Source organism: Narcine bancroftii, chromosome 2 (assembly GCF_036971445.1).
Source record: "Narcine bancroftii isolate sNarBan1 chromosome 2, sNarBan1.hap1, whole genome shotgun sequence".
NCBI lineage: Eukaryota > Metazoa > Chordata > Chondrichthyes > Torpediniformes > Narcinidae > Narcine > Narcine bancroftii.
Genome location: NC_091470.1, coordinates 197,085,533 through 197,103,294, shown reverse-complemented (window position 1 = coordinate 197,103,294; position 17,762 = coordinate 197,085,533). Strand labels below are relative to the sequence as shown.

Here is a 17,762-nt window from a genome sequence, read left to right as displayed (position 1 = left end):
TACATGGATGGGAGAGGTTTGGAGGGTTAGGGAATGGGTGGGACTTGCGGAATGATGTTTCGGCACAGACTAGAGAGGCCAAACGGCCTGTTTTCTGTGCTGTGGTGTTCTATGGTTCAAGTTACCATTTATAGTCATGTAATAGCCAGAATGCAGTGCTAATTCTTTTTTAGGTCCTTCAGCTCATGATGTTGTGCCGACCCATATATTCCTTAAAAACACACTAAACCTTCCCTACCCTGTAACCCTCTATTTTTCTGCCATCCATGTGCCTATCTAAGAGTCTCTGAGAAGATTTAGTTTCTCGGGAGTCACTGTCTTGGAGGATCACACCATTGGCATCATGAAGAAAGCACGTCAGCATTTCTACTTCCTCAGGAGTTTGCAGAGGTTTGGTATGAAACCCTGGCAAATTTCTAACGAGATGTGGTGGAAAGTGTGCTGACCGGCTGCATGACGGTCTGGTATGGGAAACACCAATGCCCCTGAACATAAAGCCCTTCAAAAAGGTAATGAACACAGCCCTGTACATCACAAGTAAAAACCCTCCCCACCATCGAGAACATCTACAGGGAACACTGCCGTCGGAGAGCAGCAGCGATCATCAAGGACCCTCACCGCCCAGCACACGCTGTTCTCGCTTGGGGGCCACAAGAACTCGCACCACCAGGTTCAGGAACAGCCGCTACCCCTCCACCAACAGACTCAACAATAAAATCAGGGTCTCATTTGAGGGCTCTTACTGGTGCATTTTATTGATTTTCTTTGCTCTCTCTGTATTGGAGTTTGGTTAGATTCATTATCTGTTTACAGTTCTTTAAATGTTTTATGCTGTGTAGTTAATTTTTTGCACTACCAATTAGTGGTAATTCTGCCGTGCCTGCTGGATTGTATTTGATGTCACGTATGTACTCTGAAAATAAATCGGAAATTCCCCCAACGTTTCAGCCTCCACCACCATCCCTGGCTTCCACAACTCTGTGTAAAACACTTACCCCCGACGTCTCCCCTAAACTTCCCTCCTTTCACTTTGTACAGATGTCTGCTATTCCTGCCCTGGGAAACAGATGCTGACTGTCCTCTCATTTTTGAACGGTCCGTAAAAAGTACGGGGATGTTAAGTGTGGCTCAGGGGCCCGATTCTGATCAATAAGCAGCTCTGATGAGACGACTTGGTAGGTTTTGTTGCATTAAAGGTTGCAGGTAAACTCGGGGCAACTGTTGAACACACTGATAAAGGACCAATTCCCTTTAACCCATCCCCTCACCTCCGCTAAATAACAGCCCTCATCTCTTCCCGCACCCCCATCATCCTGCTCTAATCCGGCAGCAGCACTTTTTCACCCCACCCTTCTTGCCCACTCTCCAAACCACTCCTTTTTCCCCATTCCCTAGAAAAAAAAGCAGATCCCCCCCCACATCCTTCCAAACACCACTGAACTTCTAGGAGTGATCCCCCATTGCCCCAGCAGGGTGACGTGCCAAGCAAGGGAGCAGGATGGATGGCAAATCCCCTTCCCCAATCTGCCAGGACCGCAACTACCGGGGCCCTTGAACGGCTCGAGAGGGGATCACGGCAAAGACTCTCACCAGACGTTGTCTACCAGCAGCACGGAGCCATCAGGCATCATGGGTAAGTAACTGGCGTTAAAGTTTGGCAAAACCCGCACGTCCTGGATGGAGATCTCCTCTTGAGAGGAGGTGTTTAGCACTATTGAAGTGAAGAGAGAGCAGCCATTTCAACATCCATTGCAGTGTAAGCAGCCAAAGCAAACAAAATTATTTAGTTGATAGTTATCGTCGTGCTCTCCGTGTGGAAACGATGCAGCATTGTCAGTCGGTGTTCGATACGGAGTTACGACTGGTAGCACACAAAGCGTTAGAAGGTAGCGGCGGGGGGGGAGTGGTGGGACAGCTCTCATCCAAGAGGAAGGAGGTTCACAGGAGAGTGCAAAAGCGGGAACCTGGAGGTTTAACACAATATGCTTAGAGGAACTGAGCAGGTCAGGCAATATCCATAGAAACACTGCAGCACAGTACAGGCCCTTTGTGTTGACCCATATATTCCTTAAAAAAATACTAATCTTCCTCCGCAACCCTCTATTTTTCTTCCATCCATGTGCCTGTCTTAGAGTCTCTTAAATATCCCTAATGTTCCAGCCTCCATCACCATCCCTGGCAAGGCAATCCAGGCTCCCACAACTCTCTGTGTGAGTAACCTCCCCCTGACATCTCCCCTAAACCTCCCTCCCTTCACTTTGTACACATGTCCTCTTGTGCTTTGCTCATCCTGCCCTGGAAAACAGGTGATGGCTGCCGACCTTATCTATGCCTCTCAGAATCTTGAAGACCCCTATTAAGTCTTTACAGCACGGTAACAGGTCATTTTTGTCCAGAAGCCACCCAATTTACTGACATCCCCAGTACTTTTCAAAAGGGGGGAGGAAACTGGAGCCCCTGGGGAGAAGAAACTGGAGCCCCTGGGGAGAAAGTACAAACTCTTTACAGACAGCGGGATTCGAACCCAAGTCCCGATCAGTAGCGCTCTAAAGGCGTTCCGCTAGCCGCTACATCAACCTCTTTACTTCAAAGCAAAAAGTCCCAGCCCAGCTAGCCTTGCCTCATAAGACTTATTTTCCAATCCAGGCAACATCCTGGTGAATCTCCTCTGCCCCTTTCCACAGCTTCCACATCCTTCCTGTAATGAGGTTACCACAACTGAACACAATACTCCCAAGTGTGGTCTCACCAGAGATTTGTAGAGTTGCAACATGGCTTTCTTAACTATCCTATCAACCTGCACGGCGACCTTGAGGGATGTATGGATTTGGAACCCCCCCCCCCCCCCCCCCCCACCAACCGTTCTTCTTCCCTGCCACCCTAGCGGGTTCAGTTCCTCCAGTGTGCCATTCAGAGGGGGAGAGCTGGGGAAACAACCTTGGTAGCAGGGGGCTGAGTAACCTCACCTGCCCGAGCATCCCTGGGGGAAGGGAGCAGGTGTGTCTCATGCTTTGGGGCTCACAGGTCAAAAGGCGTGGCAAAACCCGTGCATGCAAAGTAGGATTTCGCGCAGAAGGGGAGAGTGGAGGTGGTCAAGCCTTCTGCGTGCACTGACTACGAAGTTAGAGAGAGAGTCTGGGTCTTCACTCAGCTGCAGGTGAAACTACTGTAGCAGAAATCCTCAAGCACTGGACAACTTCAAGGCTCTACAGTAAAAACAGATATTTTAGGATCACTTCAGATGTGTGGTGGAAGGTGTGCTGACCCATTGCATCACAGCCTGGTATGGGGGCATCGATACTAGAATAGAAAGTAGTGGTCACAGCCCAGGACATCATGGGCAAAACCCTCCCCACTATCGAGAACATCTACGGGGGAGAACAGCAGCGATCATAAAGGTTCCACCCAACCCAGCACACACTCTGTTCTCGCTGCTGCCGTCAGGAAAGAGGTATCAGCGCTACAAGACTCGCACCATCAGGTTCAGGAACAGCCGCTCTCCCTGCACCATAAGACTCCTCAACGACAAACTCAATCAGAGACTCATTAAGGCCTCTTAGTTTGCTCATTAATTATCACTGAACATTTACATTCTTCCTGTGAAGAATTTTTTTTTGCACTACCGAGAAGTGGTAATTCTGCCTGGCCTGCAAAGAAGAAAAGGGATCACTGGGTTGTATGTGATGTCATGCACGTACTCTGACAATAAGTTTGAACTTTGACCACAAGAAGTTGCAGAGCCAAAGGGATCAGTGGATTAGCTCAGGGATTCGGAATGAGAGAACAAATCCCACCCCTCCCCTCCATCGAGAGAGAGCCCTAGCAGCAGATCAGTGAGGGATTCAGTCGCCGTGGGATTCATGAAGGCTGAGGGGGTGGTGGAGACCGGGAGCCAAAGGACCCACATGGGGGTGCAACCCTGATTTAACACAAATTCGGATATAACATGATGAGTCGTTGGACCCCCTCCACAGATGCCAAAATCTGCAGATGCTCAAGAAAGCGACCCCGGCAGGAGCGGGAACTGTCTGCCACTTGCTACTCTGACCAACTACAGGGTGGAGTTGCAAGTGCTCTATCCATGAATGTAGTTCTTAGTACTTTGAAACGCATTTAAACAAGCTGCTGAGCAGTGTTAAGCTGTGAGCGCTTAGCACCACACATTTTGTTTCCTGCTAGCAAAACTGCCATTTCTGGTTTACTAAAAATTAATTTGTGTTTTAATTTCAACTGTAACAACAACAATTTATTGAAATCCTGATTTAGCACAACCCCGGCTTCTCTCATGATGAGATTTTATGGACCCCAGCAATCGTGTTATAACGGGGCCACACTGCATCTGGTCCATCTTGACTACACTCTACAGGGGCGTAACTGAGAGAGGTGCACCACTGTGTGGGATGGTAGCTGCAAAGTATCAGATCAGGCCTATACAGAGGATCATCAAAATGGCCGAGAAGATCACCGGGGTCTCCCTTTCCTCTGTTGACAGCATTCACTGGGAACATTGCTTACAATCAGGTCCAGCAACAGGATCTTTGACCCACGACCATCAGGAGCATCAAAAATCAGGACTGCCAGGCTGGGAAATAGTTCTTCCCGCAGGCTGTGAGATTGATGAACAGTATCCTGTAACCTTCAATCCCTTGAAAATAAATTGGGAGTTAAATTATTCTAAAATATTTATCATATAGGAGGCGTATAGTGTGTACACTGTAATTCAGAGAATCACTGTTTTGTCTCGTTGTTCATTGGGATGGTAATGAACGTGAAAAGACTACCTCCATTTGTTTCCATCAGTCAGAGACAATCGAACATCTCAGCATCGAGAGTGCAGTTTGATTGCAACGTCTCCGACTGATGCGAGACTCGTCCGCCTTGGGGGTCAAGCAGGACTGGCAAGGGGAAGGACCGGTTGAGGCGTCAAGCATATGGTGGGCTCAGTTCTGTATCAACAAACGGCATGCTTCAAGCGCCGACACTTCGACACACCATCAGCAGGGGTGGGCAAATGAGCTCCCTCCCCCCCAATCCCAAAATCACAGCCACTTGCCTCATTACCTTTAATTACTGTCAGCTGCTTCCCTGACACGTTGAGTTGCCGACACTTGACTGTTGGAGGTGGTAGCACTGTAAGTAACGTACTCACTGGGGAGAGAGTGCAAGAGAGGTTGAAAAAGATATCCATAAACACAAAATATTTTACCCAGAATCAGGGAAAATTAAGAACCAGTTTAAGGTGAGGGGGAAGAGACTTCAGAGGAATCAGAGGGGTAACTTTTTTTTTAATATAAACAGAGAGTGGTAGGTCTGTGCGATGGGCTGATAGAGGAGGTGGTTGTAGCAGGTTCTACTGTAATGTTTAAGATGCTGCAATGCTATTACAGGTTGAACTTCTATTATCCGGCACTCTGTGGTCGGGCAACTCCCGTGGTCTAGGACCGGGGTTCGAGTCGTGCGCTGTCCATAAGGTGTTTGTTCTAACGGCAGCAAATTCGACCTTTACAGCGCATGCGATTGGGACTCAAGACCTGTGCTGTCTGTTGGGAATTTGTACTAACGACCCAATCGCTGGCACTGCAGTAACCGCGCCGACCCACAGTGCTATTTCCTGTTTTAAGCTTTGTTCCACCTTTGATATTTTAACATGGGGGGGGGGTTTCCCTTAGGGATCAAATTCTGTTTTCCAGCATTTTATTTGGTCTGGCAATTGCCAGGTTCCAGTGGATTAAAGGGGTTCAACCTGTACAGCACCAGTGACCAGAGTGCAGAGCTGTGTATAAGGAGCTCGTCAATTCTCCCTTGTCTGTATGGGTTTCCTCCCACCCTTCAAAAACAAATGGGATTTGTAGGCTATTGATCTATTGGGCGGGATGGACTGTTACTATGCTGGTAATAACATTTAAAACAATTAAATCAAAACATTTAGACGGATACATGGATTCGGATAGATCTTGGCCAAACACAGGCAGGTGGGGCTAGTATGGCCCTACTTTGGTCAGCATACGCATGATCTATCCTCTTCTATCCCCGCATATTCACGTGACAACCTAGAAGACATAAATAAATAGAGCAAATACCAGGGGACATCAGTTTAAGGTGAGCGGAGGAAAGTTTAGGGGAGAAGTCAAGAGGAAATTTTCTTTTTAAAACAGTACCTGGAATGCATTGCCGGGGATGGCGGTGGAGGCTGGCACTCCAGGGACATTCAAAAGACTTTTAAGTCCTTTTTACGTAGAGATCCCACAATACTGCCGTAAAGAAGATCTGTCATTTAGCCGGCTTTGCTGGTTTACACTGGACCAAACAATGCCGGTGTAATGCTGTCCCAGTGTCATCTTAAGACGCTTTCAGGTGGCCAGAATACCCCAACATAAAGCCTAAAATATCTGAATGCGGCTGTTGGGAGGCCATCTGAAAGCTCAGGTAGGTGCATTCTCCGCTTCCGAATGCTCCCCCATGGCACCTAAAAGCGGGCAGGACTACGGCCACAGTCGACAGGAGTCTGCGTTTGCTCCGCGGCGCCTCTCCCCGCTGCGGACCTTTCAGGTGCCAGAACAGCGCCTTCAGTGCTGCCACCTGAACTTCGCTTCGGATACACCCGCAGCCGATCCTGGCGTGCCTTTTTTACACAGACGTTGATCCAGCAGTGCTGTGACTACCTCCACTACCGGCTTAAAGGCGGGACCACAATGACCCCCCCCACTCTAAATTTTGCGTTTGTATCTTTTTAAACAGAAGGCATGGCATAATATTCCCACTTTTAAGAGGCTGCGTAAAAGGGGCTTTAGACCAAGCGCATGGGCGTGAAGTTGGGAAAAATTAGTTTACATTGGTCAGCACAACAAAGTGGGCTGAAGGGCCTGTACTGCAAACACCACCATCATATCTGCCTCTTCCATTACACCCCCCCCACCCCACCCAATCCCCCGGAGCCCTTTCCAGGTACCCACCACTCTCTGCAGAAAAAAAGAACTTGCCCCACACGTCTCTTTTCATCTTTCTCAGATTTATTGTTAAGAGTACATACACATCACATACAGCTTTGAGATTCCATTATCCTGCGGCTAACTTCTCTCTTCACCTTGAACAAGTGTGTAGTATGTGACATTTTAACTCTGGGATTAACATTATTGTCCATCCTCGCAACATCATTCCTCACTTTATTACTTATTAGGTCTCCCCTCAGCCTCTGACACTCCAGTGGTGATCCAATTTGAGCATCCTGTGAAACACCGAAGTCTGCGGACACTGTGATTGTAGAGAAGACATAGAAATGGTGGAGGAACTCGGCCGGTCTCGCAGAGCCCACAGGACGTAAATATAACTGATGTTTCAAGTCTCAGCCCTTCTTCAAGGCGTGGGTTAAAAAGTAGGCAGGCACCCGAAATAAAAGGATGGGGAGAAGGAAAGAAAGGGCAGGGGGAGGAGCATAGGCCGACAGACAAAGGGTGATAATTGGACAGGAGAGGAAAGGTGAGAAATGATCGGGGAGGGGATGTCTCTGCGAACGCAGAGCAGGAGGAAGAGTCAGAGGGATAAAGAGAGAGAGACAGAGCTAGAAGATAGATGGAGGGTGATGGGGGCGAACAGAAACCGGAGAAGTTGATGTTCGTGCCATCTGGTTGGAGGGAGCCCAGTCACAATACAAGGTGTTGCTCCTCTGATTTGCCTGCCAGTGGTCTCAGTCTGGCAGTGCAGGAGACCATGGACAGACACGTCATAGAGCACAGAAAACAGGCCATTCGGCCCTTTTAGTCTGTGCTGAAATGTCATACTGCTTGTCCCACTGACCTGCCCACATTCCATAACCCTCCAGACCGCTCCCATCCATGTATCTATCCAATTTATTCTTAAAATGTAAGAGGGAGCCCACATTTACGTCAGATGGTAGCTCGTTCCAAACTCCCACCACTCTCTGAGTGAAGAAGTTCCCCCTAAACCATTCCCCTTTCACCCTAAAGCCATGTCCTCTTGGATTTATCTCCCCTAATCTAAGGGGGAAGAGCTGACTTGCATTGACTCTGTCTATTCCCCTCATAATTTTGTAAACCTCGATCAAATCTCCCCTCATTCTATGCTCTGAGGAATAAAGCCCTAACCTGTTTAATCTTTCCCTGTAACTCAACTCCTGAAGACCTGGCAACATCTTCTCTGCACTCTTTCAATCTCACTGATATCCTTCCCGTAGTTTGGTGACCAGAACTGCACACAATTACTCCAAATTTGGCCTCACCCACGTCTTACACCCATATCTCCTCGTTCTAAAATGTGCTACTGTGCTAAAATAACTTCATTGGGTGAAACACGAAAGTCTTTGGCATGGGAATAGGGTGGGGAATTGAAATGAGTGGCCACTTGGAGATCCCTGCAATTGGTCCTGGAGACTGGTACAATAGGGACATCCAAAAGCTCAGACAGGCACATGGATACAAGAAAAATATGGGGAGGGAAGGTTTTGATTGAATGTGGAGTAGGTTTATATGGGCTGGCACATTATAGGCTCCTCCAGCATTTCTCCATTTTTAACCACAATCACAGCGTCGCCAAACTTTTGTATTTCACACCACCAATGCTTTCTAGATATCTACCATCTCCCCAATACATTCCTTCACTCACATTAAACAGATGGTTTCTTGTGAAGTTTTAAATTCAGAACCTCCCTGGAGAGTGTCGACGTGTGTTTTTTTTTGCTTTGCGAGTTCCCTGTAAAGGACGCAGAGCTAAGCCTTTCAATGCTCTTGTGGCAAGGAACTGGGCTTCTGATGCAATGCTGTATCTGCCTGTACCCCCCCCCCACCCCAAGAATTGGATAAGGACAGATCATTGACTGTGCCACTCCTCCGGAAGCACTTCCCAATGCCCCGCCATGGCGTACCTTGGGCTTTGAAAGTGCTTTGATCCTCTCTGAAGATTTGGGAGGGACTTTGGTTCTGCAGGATGGTCAGGTAGCCGTGCTCCCGTACCTCGGCCTTCTCCTGATCCCTCCGCCATACTGTCACGATGATCTGCAATGGAGAACACTGGTCAGGGGAACGCTTGAGGGCCGTGCAGGCGGAGGGAATACTTGGGGACAGAGAGATCCTCAAGTTGAGTGGCTGAGTCAAGAGAATTGAGATGGGGAGGGTGGGCCCAGTGGGGATCATTCTCCGCTGACCATTGACGGCTCTACCATTGAGGGCGACAAGAGAATCAAGTTCCTTGGAGTGCACTTGACAGAGAACCTCACCTGCTCCAGAGCCAAGAAAGCCCAGCAGCGCCTCTGCTTCCTGCAAAGGCTGAAAAAAGTCCATCTCCCACCCTCCATCCTCACTACATTTTGCAGAGGATGTATCAAGAGCCTCCTGTTCAACTGCATCGTGGCACGGTTTGGAAGCTATATCCCCTCGGACTGCAAGATCCTGCAGAGGATAGTGAAGTCGGTGGAAAAAACCATGGGGGGGGGGGGTGGGGGGGCTCTCCTCCTACCACGATGGGACATCTACAACATGCAATGCAGGGGAAAGGCAATAAACGTTGTAAAACACTCCACACATCCCTCACGCAAACGGTTTGCTCTTCTGCCATCTGGAAGGAGGTACCGCAGCACTCGGGCCCTTACGTCCACATTGGGCAATAGTTTTCTCCCCCAAGCCACCAGGCTCCTGAACTCCCAGAACATTTGTGGATAGTGTATCATGGACTTTTACCGCATATGTCTTAATATTTCAATATGTTTAATGAGCTTATATTAATGTAAATATGCTCCATAGTCCTGGAGAAATGCTATCTCGTCTTTACCGTGCGAGTGCGGTATGAACAATAAATAAAGGTGACTTGGGGGAAGGGGGTGTGAGAAACCACAAGAAACTTCAGTTGCTGAACTCCTGAGTAAATCAAGAGAAGCAAGAGAGACTCAGCAAGTCCAACAGCATCCGTGGAAATGATTAGTCCCCGTTTTACAGAAAGTAAGTGCAGGAGAAAGCCTTTCAGCCCAAGTCTCCATCGGGGAGACAGACTCCCGCAGATTTTGTTTTCTCTTCGATCCCACCAACTCCCACAATTTAGCCCCCCCCCCCCCATGCACCTCTCGCACCCTGTAAGGATTCTGTTCCCTTCTCTCAATCCCTCTGCCTTCTTCACCTCTGCTCCCAAGACGTGGTCTTCTGTTACAGATCATCGGAGATGTAACGAGGGGAGATTTGATCGGGGCTGACAAAATTATGTGAGGTCTAGACAGAGAGGGTGCGAGTAGGTTTTCTCCACTTTGATTGGGGGAAGTAACTAAGAGAGCCATATTTTAAGATGAAAGGTGATGGTGAGGGATTGGTGGGTAACAAACATGGTTCTGCTGTTTAAAAAGGGATCAAGGTGTAGGCCAAGCAACTATAGGGCAGTAAGTTTGACTTCGGTGGTGGGGAAACTAATGGAAAGAATTCTTAGGGCTAATATGTATAAACATCTGGATAGGCAAGGATTGATCAGGGACACCCAACATGGGTTTGTGAGGGGAGTCGTGTTTGACGAATCTTGTTGAATTTTTTTGAAGAGGTGACCAGAAAGGTTGATGAAGGTAGAGCAGTTGATGTGATCTATTTGGATTTTAGTAAGGCTTTTGATAAAGTTCCGCATGGAAGGTTAATGAAGAAAGTTCAATCTCTAGGGATTAATATAGAGATAGTCAGATGGATTCAGCGGTGGCTGGAAGATAGGTACCAGATAGTTATGGTGGACAACTGTCTGTCAGGATGGAAGCCGGTGACAAGCAGTATGCCTCAGCGATTGGGGTTGGATCCCTTGTTGTTTGTCATTTATATTAATGATTTGGATGATGGTGGAAAATTGGGTGAGTAAATATGCGGACGTTACAAAGATAGAGGGAGTTGTGGATACTGAGGAGGGTTTTCATGGACTGCAGAAGGATTTGGATTGTTTGGAAAGGTGGCAGATGGAGTTTAATGTAGATAAGCGTGAGGTGTTTCATTTTGGGAAGAATATCAAAAATAGGATGTACGCAGTGAAGGGGAGAGCATTGAGGAATGCTGAGGAACAGAGGGATCTTGGAATAATTGTTCAGCATTCCTTGAAGGTGGATTCCCATGTAGATAGGGTGATGAAGAAGGCTTTTGGTACTCTGGCCTTTATAGATCATAGCATAAAAGAGCTGGGGGGGCTGATGTTGAGACTGGTTAAGGCATTGGTGAGGCCAATTTTGGTGTATTGTGTGCAGTTCTGGTCTCCAAATTATAGGAAGGATATAGATAAGGTAGAGAGGGTGCAAAGAAGGTTTACAAGGATGTTGCCTGGATTGCAGTATCTTGAATACAGAGAAAGATTGAGTAGACTGGGACTTTATTCATTGGAGCGTAGAAGGTTGAGGGGAGATTTGATAGAGGTATTTAAAATTATGAAGGGGATAGAGTAGATGCGAATAGGATCTTTCCCCTGAGGGTAGGTGAGAATGGAACAAGGCGTCATGTTAAGGGTTAGGGGGCAAAATTTCAGGAGTAATATAACATGGTGCTTCTTCACTGAGAGAGTGGCGTCGGAGTAGAATGACCTTCCTGAAGAGGTGGCTACAGCAGAGTCGGTTTTGTCATTTAAGAGAAGGTTGGATGAGTGCATGGATGTGAGGGGATTGGAGGATTATGGACAGGTAGCAGGTTGGTGGGACTAGTGGAGTTTCAACTAAATTGGTGCAGACTAGAAGGGCCGATATGGCCTGTTTCCGTACTGTAAATTGTTATATGGTTATATGGTTTAGGGCAATGGTTCTCAACCTTTTTCCTTCCACTCACATACCATTTTAAGTAATCGCTATGCCATCGGTGCTCTGCAATTAGTAAGGGATTGTTTAAGGTGGGACGCGAGTGGAAAGAAAAAAGGTTAAGAACCACTGGAATTGGAAATGTCACCTCCTCACTGATCATCAACACAGGCACACCCCACTGCTCCACTCGTTATACACCCACGGCTGTGTGGCCAGGCACAATTCCAATGCCATCCACAAGTTTGCCGAGGACACCATAGTTGGCGGCAGAATCACAAACGACAATGAGGAATTGTACAGGAGGGAGATAGATCAGTTCGTTGAATGGTGTAACGACAACAGTCTCGCACTCAACACTGGCAAAACCAAGGAGATGATTGTGGGCTTCAAAAGGAAGTCAGGGGAACACGACCCAGTCCTCATTGAGGGCTCAGTAGTGGAGAGGGTCAAGAACTTCAATAGCTCTCGGATAAGAGAAATGGCAGGGGGAGCAGAACTGAAGGAGACGGGATGAGGGAAAGAGACACAGGGGAGGGGGTTAACAGAAATGGGAGAAGTTTATGTTACTGCTGTTTGGGTGGAAAGTGCCTAGATAGAATAAAAAGTGTAATTTAACTTTAAAATACCTCCCCAGTACGTAGAGGTTATCTTGTCAACAAGCAATTCGACACCCTCTTCCTTGGAAGGAATTGATGGCAACATGGAGAAAAATATGGAATCATAAGCCCAACATCCATATCCAAATGTGCGCAGAACAATACTGGTGGAAGACGAGGTGGCCATTTAATGTAGCACAGAGAATGAAAGATACCCAATTCTCCCTTGACTCCATCTAACTCCCATTGGCTTGGAAAAGCAATCAAAGTATTACAAAACTCATCCCACCCTGGCCACACTCTCTTCAGCCCCCTCCCGTTGGGAAGAAGATTCGCCAGATTCAAGGACACTTTCTTTCCTGCTGTTATCAGGCTCCTGAATGGTCCCCAAAAAGAGTAAAATTATGCTGTCGTTGTGCCATACCAAGTTATCGCTCTCAGTAACTCTGCAACGTGCCTTGCTAGAGGATGTACATGTCTTGTTACAGGATGTGCACCATGTCAACTGGTCTCTTGACAAAACAAACTTTTTTACGGCATCTTGGGACAACAAACAAACTTAATTTAGCCCAACGGAGTTTTTTAAAACAAAGTCTGCAAAGGCTGAGGTCAAGTGCAATGCACAAACGCGCTGGGGAAACTCAGCAGGTCACGTAGCATCCGTAGAAAGCAAAAGGAGACTCCTAAAGGAGGGTGCAGGCCCGAAAAGTCCACAGGAAGTAAAATAGGAACATAGGAAGTAGGAACAGGAGTAGGCCAAAAATGGCCCATCGAGCCATTCAATACGATCAAGGCTGATCTAATTTATGACCTAACTCCACCTACCTGCCTTCTCCCCATATCTCCTAATTCCTCTATCATGTAAAGATCCTGGTTGGAACTTGATCTCAAGAGAGAGAATTTGTAGAAAGCCTACAGGATAGTTTTTTTTAGAGAAGCTTGTTGATGACCCAAGAGGGGATCAGCTGCCCTGCATTTGGGGTTGTGGGCACCAGTGTTGGTGAGAGAGAGCTGAGAGTAGAGGAACCATTAGGGGGCAGTGATCACCAAATTATCGAGTTCAATTTGATATTTAGCAAAGAGAAAGTGGAGTAAAGTGAATGACAGTGGAACAAGAGAGGAACAGCCAAAGTAGATTGGAAGGACATACTATTGTACAGGAGGGAGAAAAAGGGAAGTTGCAGGGTAAACAGTCCAAAAAAAAGAGGAAATACACTGTATTCGAAAAGAAAAATGTCACAAACGTGGCTGACGAGGGAAGTCAAAGTCAACGTGAAAGCAAAAGAGAGGGCAGACAAGAAAGCAAAAATTAGTGAGTAGATGGAGGACTGGGAAGTTGTTAAAAACTTACAGAAGGTGACTAAAAAGCTCATAAGGAAGGAAAAGATGGAAGTATGAAAGTAGAGCAGCAAATAATATCAAAGATAGATATAAAAAGCTTCTTCAAGGACTGAGGCTGCTGAAGCGAATCTACAGACACTCGGAGACTTTGGGGGGTGGGGGGGAGAGATAGAGACTCTCTTTTGTTCGCCCTGACTGTAAGAGGCGCTTAGGCAATTCCTGCTGGTTGCGAATCTGCCTGCCTTGCAGCAGGCAAAGAATTTCATGTAATAGGACACTGTTTTATTACTATGACAATACACTGAATCTTGAAATATATAAAGAAATAAAGTGAGGTGAGAGTAGACAAGGGATTGGGGTTGGGGGCCACTTCTTTTAGGTTGTCTATTAATCTTTGGGATACACAAGTTTGCAGATGATTCAAGGGTAGATGGAGGAGCGGGTAGTGTTGAGGAAACAGGGAGGCTACAGAAAGAATTAGATTAGCAGCAAGTGGCAAATGAAATATAATGTCGTAAGTAGAAAAGAATAAACGGGCAGACTATTTGTTTAAAAATGTGGAGTAAACTGAAAATACCTAAAGACAAAGGGACCTGGGAGTCCTCGTGCAAAATAGACTGAAGGTAAACTTGCATGTTGAGTCGGGGGTGAAGAAGGTGAATGCGATCCTGGCGTTCATTTCAAGAGGAAATTCAATACAAGAGCAGGGATGTGATTTTTAAAGTTAGACATACAGGCTATTTTGGCCCACGAGTCCGTGCCGTCCAATTTACAACCCATTTTACCTGTGTCACTGGCACATTTTGAACGGAGTCCCCGGGGAAAGCCCACCCAGACACGGGGAGAGTGTACAAAGTCACAAAGTCCTTACAGACAGACAGTGAGCGATCCGAACCCCAATCGTGCCTTGAGGCTTTACAAGTCACTGGTGAACCTCACTTGGAGTATTGTGAGCAGTTTTGGGATCCTCGTTTAAGAAAAAGATTGAGAGGGTTGAAAGGAAATTCACGAGGATGATTCTGGGAATGAAAGGCGTGTTTTGACATCTCTTGACCTGAACTCATCAGAATTGAGGAGAATGAGGGGGGGGGGGGGATCTCATTGAGAGATTTGGAACGATGAAAGGCATTGACAGAGTAGATGTAGAGAGGTTGTTTCCTCATGGTGGGAGAGTCTGGAACAAGAGTGCACAACTTCAGGACTGAAGGGTGTCCGCTCAGAACAGTGACGCAGAGGTATTTCTTCTGCCAGAGGGGGGTGAATCTGTGGAATTTGTTGCCACAGGGGGTTGTGGTGGCTACGCCATTGAGTGTATTTAAGACAGAGATTGATAGGTTCTTGTTTAGCCAGGGCATCAAAGGTTAAGGGGAGAAGGTCGCGCAGAGGAGCGGGACAGACTTGATGGGCTGAATATTTCTGCTCTTAGGTCTTATGGTCTGAAAATCAATCTTGAGTTTGAAATATTTCCTTTCATTCCCTCATCCTTTTCTCTTCCAATCCCTGAAATGTCCATTCCTTTCCAGGGATGCGGCCTGACCTACTGAGCACTTGGGTGGGTGGGGATGCAGGGGACAGGTGGGTGGGGAAGCGGGGACAGGTGGGTGGGGAAGTGGGGACAGGTGGGTGGGGAAGCGGGGACAGGTGGGTGGGGAAGCGGGGACAGGTGGGTGGGGAAGTTGCTTAAACTTCAACCTGCACCCTGGGCTCCACTGGGATGGGTTACTGCAGGGGAGGGATCCAGTCAGTGGCAAACTAAATTGCACAATTCTTGCAGCCTCTCCGTTATCCGCCGCTCACCTTTGCTTTGATGGTGCCAACTGGGAGCTTGTCCAGAGCGACAGAGAGCGGGAAAATAACTTCATCGTTGTAAATGATCGGTTCCTCCACCGTGGTCTGGAAAAAACAGAGAGGAAACTCTGAGATACCCCTGACATGGCTTGTTCAAGAGTGCAACGGCTTGTGGCAAAGCAGTATTAAATACATCTCAATGTGGAAGTTGTGTCAAAGTCAACGTGAAAGCAAAAGAGAGGGCAGACAAGGAAGCAAAAATTAGTGAGTAGATGGAGGACTGGGAAGTTGTTAAAAACTTACAGAAGGTGACTTAAAAGCTCATAAGGAAGGAAAAGATGGAAGTATGAAAGTACAGCAGCAAATAATATCAAAGATAGATATAAAAAGCTTCTTCAAGGACTGAGGCTGCTGAAGCGAATCTACAGACACTCGGAGACTTTGGGGGGTGGGGGGAGAGATAGAGACTCTCTTTTGTTCGCCCTGACTGTAAGTGACTCTGAATGAGCAGGGTAGCACAACTCAGGCAGGTAAAACACAGGATGGCACACTCCACCAGCGATCGGGACTGGGGTTTGAATCACACACCGTCTGTAAGAGGTTCTCCCCATGTCGGCATGGGTTATCCCTGGGGGGCTCTGATTTCCTCCCACCAGGGGCTGGGGGGCTTGTAGGTTGATTGGGTGGCACAGGCTCGTGGGCTGGAAGGGCCTGCTACTGCGCTGTACGTCCAAATTAAAATCAAAACTCATTGGACAGTGCCTTGCACCACACGACTTCCTTTTTTCCCCCACTGTGTGTATCGAGGCAGCAGCTCCAGGGTGAAAATGTGCACTCCCCGTGATTGGGTGAGACCTTGCAGGTTCAATCCTGACTTCTGGTGCTGACTGAGCGGAGTTTGCACGTTGCACAGAAACAGATTCTTATTTAAGGAACTGCAAATTTTGCACCAGTAACGCACAACTGTGCGGAGACAAAACATGGGACACACGCTCATGACAGTAAACCTGCTTCCACTACCACCTCTCCCCCCCACCACCGTGTTCGCTGGCTTCCTTCCTTTGCAAACAAATCAGGGACTGACACTCTCACAAATTTGATAATCCTCTACTAAATCCCCACCTCAGGCAAATGCACTGGTGAAAGGTGAGGCTCGTAAACCATCTGATGGAAGCTGGAGGAATATGCTTTGTTAGCTCACCGTGCAGAATCAGGATTTGTCATGAACAAGTCACAACATTCCGTGTTTTGTGGCAGCATCATTAGTGCAATAGATCATATTATAACCATCTTACAGTAAATACAGTAACAATAATATTGCATGAAAAGTAAGGCAGCGTCTTTGGATCATTGATCATTCAGGAATCTCATGGTGGAGGGGAAGAAGGTGTCCTTGTGCCGTTGAGTGCTTGTCTTTAGGGTCCCAGACCTTATCCCTGATGGTAGCAGAGTGAAGAAGGTGTGGCCTGGGTGGTAGAAGTCTTTTAGGATAGAGGATAGATGTCCTTGACTGGTGGCTGCGATGTCACAGGCCGGAGTTTATTCTTGTCGCCTCCGTACCAGGCAATGATGCAACCAACCAGAATGCTCTCCATGGCACACCTGTAGAAGTTTACGAGTCTTTGGTGATGTACCGAGTCTCCTCAGACACCTCACAAAGTATAGCCGCCGGCGAGCCTTCTTCGGGATTGCATCAACATGGAAACTCTAGGACAGATCCTCGGAGATGTTGACCCTCCCCCCATCCCCCCCCCCGCCTGGAATTTGAAGTTCTTGACCCTCTCCGCTGCTGAGCCCTTGATGAGGACTGGGTCGTGTTCCCCTGACTCCCTCCTGAAGTCCACAATTATCTCCTTGGTTTTGCTGATGCTGAGCGCAACAGGCCCTTCGGCCCACCAAGCCTGTGCTGTACAAGATGCCCAATCAAACCAAGTCCCTACTACCTGCATAAATGTCCATATTCCTTTATTCCCCGTGTGTTTGTTTCTTTTATTGTCATGTAATAAGTCAGAAAACGTGATGCAACATGAAATTTCCTTTAGTCTGCCACAAAAAAGAGCCAAAGTGAGCACTGCCCAGTGCCCCAACAGGAAAAAAAGAATCCCTTCAGAGTCGCTGAGTGTCCGTGTTTACCCTTTCATTCCCAGAATCATCCCTGTGAACCTTCTCCGAACACTCTCCAACGTCCTTCCTTTAATTAGGAGCCCAAAACTGCTCACAATGCTCCGTGAAATCTCACCAGCGCCTTATAAAGCCTCAACATCACATCCCTGCTCTTATATTCCATT

The 17,762-nt window shown here is 47.5% G+C and overlaps 1 protein-coding gene across 3 annotated transcripts in view; it reads right to left on the bottom strand.

The window, feature by feature from the left end:
• trappc14 (trafficking protein particle complex subunit 14) overlaps positions 1 to 17,762 on the bottom strand; it is a 38,422-nt gene that overhangs the window by 18,775 nt on the left and 1,885 nt on the right. For 2 of the 3 annotated variants that reach the window (XM_069919947.1, XM_069919946.1), the window contains exons 2-5: positions 15,484 to 15,579; positions 8,879 to 9,008; positions 5,062 to 5,148; positions 1,591 to 1,711 (exon numbers count right to left, since the gene is read on the bottom strand). In XM_069919947.1, the coding sequence (XP_069776048.1) occupies positions 1,591 to 1,711; positions 5,062 to 5,148; positions 8,879 to 9,008; positions 15,484 to 15,579 (434 nt within the window). Of the gene's footprint in view, positions 1 to 1,590; positions 1,712 to 5,061; positions 5,149 to 5,993; positions 6,165 to 8,878; positions 9,009 to 15,483; positions 15,580 to 17,762 lie in introns of those variants that run through there. The other variant, XM_069919948.1, reaches the window with a different exon arrangement.